The sequence below is a fragment of the Nomia melanderi genome, chromosome 1 (genome assembly GCF_051020985.1).
Source record: "Nomia melanderi isolate GNS246 chromosome 1, iyNomMela1, whole genome shotgun sequence".
NCBI classification, from domain to species: domain Eukaryota; kingdom Metazoa; phylum Arthropoda; class Insecta; order Hymenoptera; family Halictidae; genus Nomia; species Nomia melanderi.
Window position 1 is genome coordinate 14,776,483 of NC_134999.1, and position 13,105 is coordinate 14,789,587.

General features: G+C 46.1%; 1 protein-coding gene across 7 annotated transcripts in view; it reads left to right on the top strand.

Moving 5' to 3' along the window:
* LOC116434601 (ribosomal protein S6 kinase alpha-5) overlaps positions 1-13,105 on the top strand; it is a 52,465-nt gene that overhangs the window by 2,970 nt on the left and 36,390 nt on the right. Inside the window, exons 1-2 of one of the 7 annotated variants that reach the window (XM_031993163.2) lie at positions 71-948; positions 5,792-6,223. The exons of 2 other annotated variants lie outside the window; for them this stretch is intronic. In XM_031993163.2, the coding sequence (XP_031849023.1) occupies positions 5,998-6,223 (226 nt within the window). In that variant the 5' untranslated portion in view covers positions 71-948; positions 5,792-5,997. Of the gene's footprint in view, positions 1-70; positions 949-5,697; positions 6,224-13,105 lie in introns of those variants that run through there. 4 more of the 7 variants (XM_031993159.2, XM_076366222.1, XM_031993158.2 and 1 more) reach the window with 4 other exon arrangements.

Here is a 13,105-nt window from a genome sequence, read left to right on the forward strand (position 1 = left end):
GGCGCTGGGTCCGGTTGATCCGTCACTGGGTGGGTCTCGGTGTTTTCCAAATCAGCTGTTAGTCGCCGGTGAAGGGTGACTCTGTCGGCTTCATAGTGGGGGGCAGGCGTCAGTCGACTTCGAGACTCGGGCCGGTGCGCATCGTGGCTCGTTATCGCGCACCTCGTTCTCAGTGTGTATGCGCGTATATATACACGCAGCCTCGTGCGCGCATATGTCCTCCTCGTTCTCGTTACGTGCCCGTCTCGGGAACGCTGTTCCGTGTTTGTGGCCCGTGTTAACGTGCTCCCCCGAGTGAAAGTGGAACGGGCCGTCGCGAAGGGACTTTTCCGACGAGGATTACCGACGACGACGTTGCAAGGGCTAGACGCGTGTGTCCACGCGAGATCAGTTAGCACGGTCGACCGCGCGTGTGGACGTCGCGTTTCAAGTGCAGCAATTCGCGTCGTCCAGGGGGGGACCCGCTAGCGTCACCGTTCGCCTACGGGGGACCCCATTTGCGTAGCGTTCCTCGCCGCTAGTGAAACCATATGCTCGTGGCAGTCGTGCTGGTACGGCACGCCGTAGTGGAAACTTCCGTGTACGTAGCCGAAGGGGAATACCGCAGTGTCCTGTTGCGTATTTAAAAATAAATACCAACGCGAAGCCCTTGCTCTCTCCCCCCACCGACTCTCCCTGGCCGCCGTCGTGGTTTCGGGCGTTTCGATCGGCTGAAAAGGGACACAGTGTACCGTTCTCTCGCTCTCTCTCACCCGTCAGCCGCCGCGGAACACGTGGCATCCGCGTTCGCGACGAGGAAGGAAATTTCGTTTTTCCTCTCCCCTTTTTCTTCGCTGCCACCTAACCCCCCGCCTACTCTGCTCCGCTGCCCCTCATCTTGAAACCAGCCGAGACAGAATCGGATATTCGCGAAGGTGGCCAAGGCCGAGGCTGTGCTCTCCGTACAAGGTACGCGACTTAAGTGTGTCAGTAGGATAACGAGACGGCAATCCGTTTCGTTCGGGCCGACACTTTTGCCTGACTCGGCGAAGGAATTGGAACACGACTGCATAACCAGAGAAAGGGATTGCGACACCCGGACTTTTGACACGCGTTTTCGAGCGCGTGAAAAAAAATTAGGTACGGTGGTGGATCTCGCGGCAGGGGGGGGCGTTGCTGCGAAGCTGGGCCGCGTCAACGATTGCGTCACGGCGAACGATCGACGTTAAAGTCGAGAAAATCGAACGAAAATACGTTGTTGCGTGTGCTCGATTGCTGGTATCGATTCGAACGGTTACGCGTGAACATAGAGGGGTATATGTTTTAAACGGTTCCACGGGAAACACGAACGATATAGGGTAAAGTTTAGTCCCATGAGACTACGTTATCGAATACTCGTCTCGCGAGCGTGTACTCGACAGCCAATCTTTTCCGTTAATTGCCCGAAGCTTGTAATTCCATCGGAACGCACAATTGATTTAATGTGACCTCGTAAATAAATGTCGAGACGCAGTCGGGTGCACGCGTACCAGGCGAACGCTCGAAGTCGTCGGGTACCCGCGCGAATCAATTTTACTGCTGCGTACCCGAGTTTTTATTCTTCTCGCGCGGTGGTGTCACGGTTTGCGGGACACCCCGTATATTGATTGCTCGGTAAACGATTGTTCGGCTAGCGGACGCGTGTACGGTGTGTAACACGGTTACGGTTAAGCCGATACACACGTAATCCCATTAACCGGTGTGCTCGGCTCGCGAATGTGTACGCTGGCCCGATTGTTTGTAGTTTCGACTATCGAGGATGCGAGGAAAGTTGCCCCCCCGCCGGCTGTTCGCAAGGGGAAGCCCGATGAATGGATATCGAATTGTTTCTTATAGCATTAGTCGCGGATACGTATCAAGGTCACCTTGGTTATTTCGCGTCGAGACGACGTCGCCGCTGCGTATCGGCCTTTATTTCGCTCAGTGTATCTTTAAAGACATATATTAAATTCGTGGAGCCAATATGACATGCAGTTTTCGAACAATCCGCCGCGAGATATTTCCACGAATGTTGACCGGGGGATTTAGTCACCGCTTACAGCGTCGCGCAGTGGTTCTCATTCGACTCGCGGCGCAACGCTGGGAATCCCGTTTCGCCGGCAGGCCGTGTTTTCCTCGAGTTTTTGCGTCCTCGGGTTTCAGGAATTCCTGAATCAGTAATTTATTTATCTCTCGGCTGGAGGATCGAGAGCTGAAGTTTCCTTGTCAGCCTAAAAATTCCTGGGGACGGGATTCCCAAGCATAATCGCCATCCTTTTTTCTATATTAACGCTGGAGTTACCGTGCCAGTCAAAATGGTCTCCTTGTTTCGCAATTATCGGTGCCCCGAGGCATTGGATATTCGAAATTTCGGAAATAGTTTCATTTGAATACTGTAATGAATGTCTGGAGAAAATAATTTATTGCTACAATTTTTGTGCGGATTACATATGAATTATGTTAACACTAGTACTACCGAGCGCTTAAACCGTATTTTCAAAATTTCTTTATAGAAGCTATAAGCGTGGATTTATTAAGATTTCAGTTTGCTTGTATTTCAGTTTAGGTATTCCTAAATCAGCTTCTTTAATCATTTCTTAAAGGAGTGTCTACCTTTACAGTAATTATAAAAGAAGAAATTAGGAATTGGTCGATTTGACTTGCTTGGTAGTTCCAGTGTTAAGAGGTGGAAAATTTATAGGCAATATTCTAGGAAGCATAGATTATCTCGCAACGTTCTAGGAATATTAGGTAGAAAAATGAATAGTCATTGAAATGGTGGTACGACTTTCACGCATCCATTCGATAGTAACTCGCGTTGCACTATAATCCGAGCTTGGCACAGTTCGCATAATCGAATTCCACTCTCATAGTTGAAGACGATATGTCACAATTACAAATATGCTGACGATAAATGTTGTGCGACTGTTAGCAAAACAATGACTATAACACAGTCGTAAATTGTCATGTCGTTCTATTGTATTGCTGTCACGGGAACGTTGTACCAGTCGCTTAATAATCGCAGCCACGAGTACATAGTTCCCTCTAACTATGGCGGGACTTGGCCGGTCACGTGACGGTGCAAAGTATAACATGACTATTTCACTATCGCGGCCAATATTTCCTACGACTGTGATCGAACCTTTAAACTATATTCACGCGGTAATTCCTCGTGATTGCCGCAGGACTGCGCGGTACCAACATGTCGGTACGCGGTCACGTTATTAACATGCTATTTATTAAAGTGTACAGTCATCGGGGTATCGTGGCAGAATGTGCCTGGTAACAACAGAAATTATCGGCGGCCGCTTCAACGTATCACGACTGTTACGCCGAAATTATAGTCCACCGGATAATGCTATTCTTCATTTTGCCGGCTGACTTTCCTTATTAATTATATTATCAGAGACCGCCGAGAGTAATCCGTGTGCACGCAACCGTTCGCGCAGGGTCTTAACACTTCACCTACCGAAAGCCTATTTATAGACCTCTTAATGTTAATGCCGCATTGAATCGAAGCTTAATCATTTCCGAATAAGCCGTTCATTTGTCAAAGCGATCAACTCCGCAAAACGAGAAGTAGACAACTTTGTTGAAGTTACATACGTTTCCAGAGAAAGAGATAGCACACGCGTGCTATCTTTAACTTCTCGCGGTATAATTATGATACGGGAAAGGTGCAAATGATAAAGACTACCTTCTACTAATATGTAAACACTAGCTGTATTGGAATTTCTACGAGATATTCTCTTAAGGTGAATGTAAACACACAAATAGAGACAAAATTATAGTACACTTAAGGTTTATCTCGATTTTCTTCAGTATGCGCGAGAGGTTTGAGGAAGTTAAATGGTCACTCAGTATTCAGTGATTCCTGATATTGGGGTCTGTCGCATGATGGGTCGTGGTAAAAGATACTGACAGTGAAATAAACGCAGTTCTTATTTTAAGGAAACTGAAAGTAACGATTACAGAAATTGCAAAAGTTCCTTCCAACCTTCCTTATACAATATAGAATATTTTTCAGACATGCTACCATTTTGTCTGTATTTATTTAGGTATTTGTATTTCTACAAATCAGTAACTGTTGCGTTTACATATCAATAGACTAACTATGCCCTAATTATAACGCGAGAAATTAAATCTTTGGGACTGCAAACGAGAATGACTGCTTCTCGGTGACATTTTAAAACCTTCCAAACATGGAGTTAACCACTTTGACCTCTAATGACTCGTATACTAATTCCAAAAGAAATTGTTGCCACATTACTTAGGACTTAGCTTTCCGCGATAGAAGTGAATATCAGCCCAGGGAACGTCATTAAGAAATTCTTAGTCGGCGATAATTGGTGACCGAAAAGTACTAAATACCTGACAGCAGCTGAAGTCTAATTACCTTGTCCTACTCCGCGCTCCTCCCTCTTCGCACAGAACCTGTATGTACGCGCGCGGAGATAATCGTAACCGTATTACCCGAATATTAATCGTTCGGTTGGCTCACGGCCGAACACATCCGGTTATCCGGTTCTCGAGACCTCCGCCCTGTACACGGCACATTAGATATTAGAGTAGAGCGCAAGAGGAGAACGCTTATCGACCAGTTCTTATCTGCCTCGTCGAACGGACGGCGAGACTCACGATACGTGGAAAACGCGATCGGTTTTACGAGTGTACCGAGGATCGAACCGAACGGAAACTAAGCTCCGTGGCAGGACAAAAACCGATGGAATCCGACGCCCCGTTCGCGTTATAACACACGAAATGTCCCTTTTCTTTCCATTTTCTGCTTCTATCTTCAGCGAAGCAACTGTTAGGAATCGGTCTGCTCCGTTTATCGGTGGTTAATCAGTCGTTTCCGTCAAACAGTGATAATTCGAAGGGACATCTTGATTTTAATGTTTCTCAATCGTTGAAGCGTCGCTCGGCGATAAGGGAACCTCTCCGAATTAACCCTTTGCACTCGAGAGGTAACTCAAGTCGCCACTTGATCGAATATACCAAAATATCTTGACTTCGTACGTTTCCGCATTAGTTTGAAAGAATGCGGTGTACGTCGAATACTTGTGACGAAAAACTTTCGAGTGGGATGGGTTAAGCATTCCGATTTCCTCGGAACAACTTGGCTAGCTTGTAGACCACATCGATGGAAAGATACTTTCTTGCTACTTGTTGGTTCTTTCGTGTGGATACACCTTAACGGTGAACTCGGACTTTCCTGTCTTTTTGTATATCTCAAACGCCACTAGAAATGAAAGTATTCTTGGAATAAGAATTTAACGGTTTCTCGTGACCCACAGAACTCTGAAATATGTTTCATACATTTCGTCGCGTAGTTTTGCACGATCTCCGCGGAGCATCGTCAAAGAAACGCATTGGAATACCAAAACCTCGGCGCCGTTGTTTTCGAGAAGTTGACCAGGGTTTCCTGTAAACGGAGCGTACAGAAAAACACCCGGGCAAGTCGGTTATAGTCAAAGGATGTTTCCACTCGAAAGAACCGACTAAAGCTGTGTTTACAATCATTTGCAGAGGGAACCTTTATCCTGAAATTCCTCGCGGTCTAGGAACTAGCTGACTAGCCAACTTAGCGATCCGTCTAAATCAATTACGCGAAAACAAGCGGCAGTCGTGGATCCAATTCCCCGGTCGGAGCACTCGGTAATCCGAAAAACTATACGTTGCTCCTGTTCTGATTCGTAGAATTTCGAAAACAAAGAAAACTCGCGATTCAACGCCTATCGAAACTGACAAGTCTAGTGTGTAAATTACAGCCTCGTTGTTGTTTGTGTCGAAGGATCGACAAGGTGTCCTCAAGACATTGCTCGCGGATCCCGCTGAAAAAGGGATTGGCGACAGGAAAAGAAGAGTCGAACGGGAAGAGTGGCCGGTGTTGACGATGCGTCGGTCCTCCTGGTTCAGTTGAACCCAGGTTCGTCGCGGTCGTTATGCAGTGAGGCCCAGGGAAGCGCGTTAGCCGACGGATTTCGTTCGTGGCCGATTATGCTGGAGTGTTGCGAGTCGCCGAGCACCATGAAGAATCCGGAGCACGAGAGCGGCTACTTCGAGGACGGCAGCGACGTCGAGACCACCGTCGAGAAGACGATCGTCCCCGAGGAGAGGAAGCACGGGTCGGCCTGTTACGGTTTGGCCAAGGCTATCCACAGCCTGGACGTCAGGGACTCCAGCGAGCCAGTTTCCGACGACTACGAGGACAGATTCAATAGAGGTACGGACGCGTTGATTTCCTCCAAACGGTATCGCCTTGGCGAACGATCTCTTGCAAGAGAAATGAGTCAACTTCTAACGGGTGTTCGATCTATTGCGATAACACTTAGGTACTTACAGTAGTAAACATCATTAGAGATCTTTCGCGCGATAGGAAAACATAAGTAAACTTTTAAAGCAATTTCTGTTTATCACGCTAATGTCTAGCTACCGATGATAGTTAAACAAGTATTGTTAGGGATCTTTGTACCACAAGACGCGATATAAAGCGTTTTATCACAGTTTTCTGACGGTAGCTAAGGAAAATGATCATTGGTGAGAAGGGATGATGTCTGAAATATAAAGCTCTTGTTTCTATTTGAAGAGCGTGTAATTAAAAAGGTTTATAAAGGTTCTCCGTACAATAAGTTATCAAAGTGGCCTGATCAGAAAGTCTTATGCGGCTTACGCGGTGCTCAACGCGTTAAGTATGTAGGCAGAGCGCTGGTCTAATGAATTACGAGGGTAGCGACGCCCTTGTAATGGGGTGTATAGTGCGGGATTGTAGAGGGGGTGAGTATTGTAAGCCTCGGAAACGATCTCGGGGTTGCATTCGTTGTTTTTCAAATAATATACACGGATAGAAAGAAAGGAAGGGAAGGTAGGGTAATTAATACTTGTATCGCAAAGGACATTCTGCGTTTCTTATTCGGAGGGGGTCGTAAGAACCGCACGCTAAAGGGCGGAGCTAATTACTCATAAGCTCTCGGAGTGCCAGTCGCAAATCCCCTCGTGAACACCTCTGTTTTTCAAAGGTTACGCCGTGTTCTCTCCCGTGCACACGACCGTGCTCTGTCTTGAGGGGATAATGAGTCACGCCATAGACGCGTGTTAACGTCATCGTTGAACCCCGTTGCAGGTAGACAAACCCGGCTAATAAAACGGACGCCGTTACACTTAGGTTACCTGGCTGGATTATCGGTCGTTCATCGATTCATTGATACATAGGACATTTATACCTGTGTTTACATTCCCGTCGATTTGCCCGCGAAAGCCTGCACATTAGGGTGCCCGTCGTAAATATTTTTTACCTACTTTATTACACTTCATTCAGGTAGAAAAAATACTTCGCGAGGGGTGTTAACGTTCTATGGCTCGGTGATTTCAGCTGGTTGCACCGGGGCACTATGGAATTCCTATGAATCGATCGTAAATCATTAAGCGTACCATTTATCACTACCAAATTATAAAAGGGAAGATCAACCTGTAGCTCTATAATTTCTTTCACAACTGCGCCTTGCTTTAACACGTTGACTGCCACGAGAATTTCGAACGTTTTGTGTAATAATACATATCCTTTTATAACAAGCAAATGATATTAGAAATAATTATTAATGACTTGGTATCACAGTACACGTGTTACACTATCATCTAACTGTTTGTGTTACTAAGTATTTTTAATCGACATCAGTTTTCTTATTGTAATTGTATTTAAGCAATTTTGAAGCTCCGGTCACCGGTGACCACCGTGGCTTTATTTCAGAATTCATTATAGAAAGAGAACTTGCTCGCGAGGTTGACTCGATATTGCATGGCAAGTGGTTAAAAGGGCGGCTCTGTTCCGATACAAATCTTTATTCCACGAAGTATAGGAAAGTCACTGATAGATATTCATCGGAATTCGACAGTGTTTGCTTAGGCGCTGTGCACGGTAGCTGGCAGGCGACGCAAAATAGAAAATAAAACGAAGTGCAAGGAAATATTATTGTTTGATCGCGCGCCAAGCACGAATCTTCGTGAAAACCAGAGACGCGTGAGTACACGCGGTTGCGCAATGTTAGCTTCGAGTGCCATCACGCTTAAGATCCGTCGCGACAAAGCCGAGCGCACTTAACCCGCTGCGCGCCGCGCCGCGCCGCGTCGCGTCGCGTCGAACGACTATTATCGAAATCGTTGTAACGCCAGAGTTGTTTCAACCGCGACGAGGAAACTCGAGTCGTCGCGACGGGACGCGTCCGCCATTCAGATTAAGGCGGCGAGAGCTTTAACGCCCCGCGAGCAGTCCCCGTCAATTTTTGATCAGCCATCTCACGCTCCTCTCCCGATTTTTTCTCTTTTTGCATCAACTCGCGGCAAAGCCGTTTTCGTTTCCAGACTCGGTGATTTCAGCTCTCGCTCTCCCGAGCATCGAGTAAACCGCATTTATGCAGTTTCACGTTATCGCTGAATAATTAGCGGCGGATCGAAGCAAACAGAGAAACGATTCGAGGTTTATCGAGGCTTCGGTCAACCCCAAAAGCGATTCGTTGACACTTATTGGCCTCTTTGTTGCTCGAATTCGAAACAGCAATTTTCTTATCGTTGTTTTTGCGCTGGATTGTTAATGCTCCTTTCGTTTCGACGAACTTCAAGAAGCTTCTGGTCGACGGTATCTGGTTAATATCCGCGATATCTCGAAAATGTGCGCACGCCTTCGTTAATGAGAGGCCTGTCGATTTAATACCATTATAAAGTACAGTCTTATCGCTTCGGAAGACTAAGGATCGAAGTCTGGATTACCAATTGGTATCGCGGCGCGTTTGAAAGCAGAGTTGTCGATTTTTCTTCCTGTCCTACCTGTGCAACTTTGGTGTCCCCGATATAGTCACGTCTACTCGGTGCATCGAGGTAGCAGATTATTTCCCTCGGAGTTGAAAGTTGTCTTCGAGCAACACGCGGAACCCCTCGTAACGCAGCCGAAGTGCGACTACAAAGAAACAAGAATTGATACACTCCGTTCCCCCGGCGGTGCACGCGTCAACAACGATCTTATCGCGCTGCAACTTGTTACTATAGATTATTCGTTCATATTTCCTCGTAATCAGATCTGCTTGGATCGAACCGCGCCGCGACATCGGGGGAACTTCCTGTTGCAACAACTTTCGATAATTGCGTCTACTCCCAGTGACAGGAAATCGCGGTCCGTTATCCGCCGAATAATTATCGCGCGAACATTCGTCGGACAATATTTAATTAGAGTTTCAATTAAATTCTGGAAACGCGTATAGATAGCTGCTCGCGTTAATTATTATTATATAGAACTTTTACATATACACCTACAAGCATAGATAGCTTTCACATAGAGCTTATCAATAGACGCACTCTCGAGCAATCAATTAGTAACAATAGAAATCAACGAATAATCAAAGGCATCTATCGTTGGTTCTAATAATAAATATCACAACTATTGCCCAGGTGATTTCAAATAAACCAAGCACACGCAGTAACAAAACAAATTCTCTTTTCGAGCCACGCCTTGCACAGTGCTAACCGACGAGGGATCTATAGATCTCCGGGGATCTAAGCTTCCCTTCCCTTGATTCCCCGTTGCCTGGAGGTTGCAGGCTCGCGTAAGAAACTTGAGGACTCGCAGCTCACCGCATTGTGCGGTTTTTATTCCCGGTCTTCTTTTCGTATTCCCTTTTCTTTCTCTTTTTATTTTCTGCCGGTCGTGCGGTTTGCACGCGCACACATTCGACATCGATCCAAGACAGAACGTGTGTCCAGGAAGGTGGGGACGGCGTGCTTTCTCATCCGCATTCTTCTCCGGACCGGACGGTTCGATCGCGGGAAGAGAAGCGAGAATATACGGTGCATATAATTGGGTCCAGTTTGCAGCGGGCCGCAGTCGGGCGTCCGAAGGACGGTGCGTGCAACGGAAAAAGAAACCCGAGCCGCGGATAATGCAACTGTTACGGGCCGGCCGGGAACCCGTTACCGCTGCACCGAAACCAGTCTCTTCCCGCCGGATCCCGATTTTCCGCAAACGCGGCCGCGATAACGCGCGTCCACGACACGTAATTTGTTATTCTTTGTTACTGGCGCGCGTTATCAAGCAACCAGATGACGGAGGGACCGAGAAAATAGAAAAAAACGCGCGACCGAGGGTGAGATCCAGTCCCGAGATTGCCGCAATTCCAACTGCACTCGAACGCGTACGTTTTCAGCCGTTATCGCTGCTCGATTAGCTTCGCAAGACGAATAGTGCGAAGTTTCTATATATCATTGCAATCACTGGAATCTCAGAATATTTCACTCGCGGCTGACATCATTGTTTACCGAAATTCAAACGTTCTCTTCGTGACTTATCGAACCGAATCTTGTACGAGATGCAAGGAAGAGCAATTGTTACGAAGAATCATAGGTTCTTAGTTTTCGCTTCAAGACAATTGTTTCGCAGAGGTCTCTCGACGAGTGTTCACCAGGCAAAGTGTCGCGAACCCCGAACACCCGCGACGAAGTTAACGCCGGAAAGCCGCCTCCATTATTCAAGTCGCGAGTATCCACTGTTCGTCCGAATAGCGCGAGGATTCGATTACCGCGGACGTGTTCGATCGACGAAACGGAATCGAACAGCACTTCTGGCAGCGGCGTGAGCTTCCGCGGCCGCCGGTTGCGCTGTCTCAGTCCAGTTAGCCGGCTCGTTAAAACGTCACGCGTTTCGCCTGAAAAATGTCTTCATTAACGAGTTAATGCGAGCCGGCGCGCGTGCAGCAACGCTCCCCGGCTCGTTTTGCAACAGTGTCGCCCGCGATCCCGTTTCTCTTCCCCTGTCCGCGGCCGAAATATGAAATCGAGCGAGAACACACGCCGGGGGCTATTCCCGTCGGTGCATCGGGTCAAACGTGATAAATAATATCGGGCTCCGGGCGCCGCGGACATCACCGCGGCATTTCCAGCCTCGTAATAAATTTATAGATATTTCCGGGTAATGCCGTCCGCCCGACAATGCGATCTTTCCCGACGCGAGCGTGCTCGGCGACGATTTCGGGAACGACGCGCGGCGAGTTGGACGACCTTCGAAAGAATTTTCGGGCTTGCCGAAGTTCTCTCTTTTTGATAATCTCTTGTTATCCACTCGTTGGATCGTCTCAACACGCGCGCGTGAATGTGGAATTGTTTATCATTGTGATGCAAGATGACGTGAATGCGTAACATTGAAATTTAACCCTTACTCGAAAGATTTTCACTAGAAATATTCAACATTTTTCGACAAGATATAGACGACGTTGTTTGAAACTAACTTAATGATAATTCACAGATAAATTAAGCAACAAAGCTGTTTTATTTAAACATTTCACACAGCAATACAAAGTTTCATTTAAAATACTAAATATTCAACTTCATAGTTTTGCTGTATCAAATCAAGTGGTGACTGAGAGTCACCTCTCGAATGCAAAGGGTTAAAAGGCGTTATCATGTATTTCATATAGTCCCAAGGTTTTGATATTTGGGAGATTGCACTGCATTTGTATGTTTTCTATTTTTGTCAGTCAAATGTTTACTGCCCACGTGTTAATTCAATGTCATTTGGCGCTGTAGCTGAATCAATTGAATTAGTTCTCTGAAGCAAGGAAGTAACGTTGCAACTTGTGCTTTTCTGAATCTTTTGACTTTTGAAGGTTTTTTTCGAAGGTTTCGATACAACAAAACTATGAAGTTAAATATTTAATATTTCAAATTAAAGTTCGCATTGTTACGTGAAATATTTAAATAAAACACCTCTGTCGCTTAATTTATCTATGAATTATCGTTAAATTAGTTTCAAACAATATGACCTATATCTCTTCGGAAAATGTTGAATACTTCCATTGAAAAACTTTCGAATGCAAAGGGTTGCCATCATTGCGTATTGGTTTAGTCAATTAACAAATTAGATTTTCGAAAGAAATAACGCAGGATGCAACCTGCATCGTTGCAGGAAGATGAAACACCGCGCGCCGCTTAGAATCTGTCGCCTACGATGCTCCACACGAGCTTCTTACTTTTTCCTCTTTTTTTGCGCCTCTATCCTCTTGTTCCTCCGCTTTGCATACACGTCCCGATGCAACGAGAGACTCGGTGCACCTGTTAGACACGTAATACGCGAGCTTATTATGTCATACCTGAGAGCCGGCCTATCTACCCGGCTACAATTATGACCGCCATATTGCTCGCTTGTCGTCTGTTTGTTGGTCGCAGACAGCACGGTCGCGTAGCCATTTTTTTTATCGAATTTTTCGTGGGTGGTTCTAGAAGCTGATGAATGCTTTATTGTTCCTTTGCGAAGAGAAGTAATTAAAGAATGTTTTATCGTTCCTTTGAAAACAATTCGATGTTTCTGTCCGTAGATAGACGTCGATCGGTCCTCGTAAAATGCAGAATAAAAACTGTAAACAGATTTCTTCATGGTTGCAAACGGTTAAGGCAACGAGAATAACGATGGCGCGAACGGTGGAGATTCAGCGGTTTTCAACGGCGTTGTTATTAAATTTAACCTCGCGGTATTTATACGCCGGTGAATCCTGTTTCCGGTGCCGTTGTTGCGCCAGATTAAGAGTTGTTTGCACGAAAAAAGTATTCGTTTGCGGGAACGGCGGTGTTCCGTTCGTTTTTACCGAAACGCGGACGAAAATGATTTTCAACTCGGCATTCGTAATGAGGCAACACTGTCGAGATACCGGCTTGTTTGTGATGGTTACATAAGACCGTCGTTAACATTAGAAAGCAAACGAAGCGTGAGCGGTCTTATTGCTCGAACGCAGAATGTGTAACGCAATAGTCGGGCCGTGTACTTCCTATTGACATCTTTTAATGCTTAATATGGAAGCTGTAACGTAACGAAATATTTGTGCAATATGCCAGGCTCGAGGTACTAGATAGAACTAGTTTCGCAAACGAAACGCTTCGCCCGCGAACGTGTCAATCTCTGGGATCGAGGGAACTGTCTTAACGCTTCATTTACCGGTGATTATTCGATAATCTGTTGAAAACCAACGATTAACCCTTAACAGTCGATAGACTTCATGATAAAGAAATGTAAACAATTTTATCTTCATTTTTATTTCTTTCATTCCCTGCGGTTTGACATATATTCCCTTTTTCT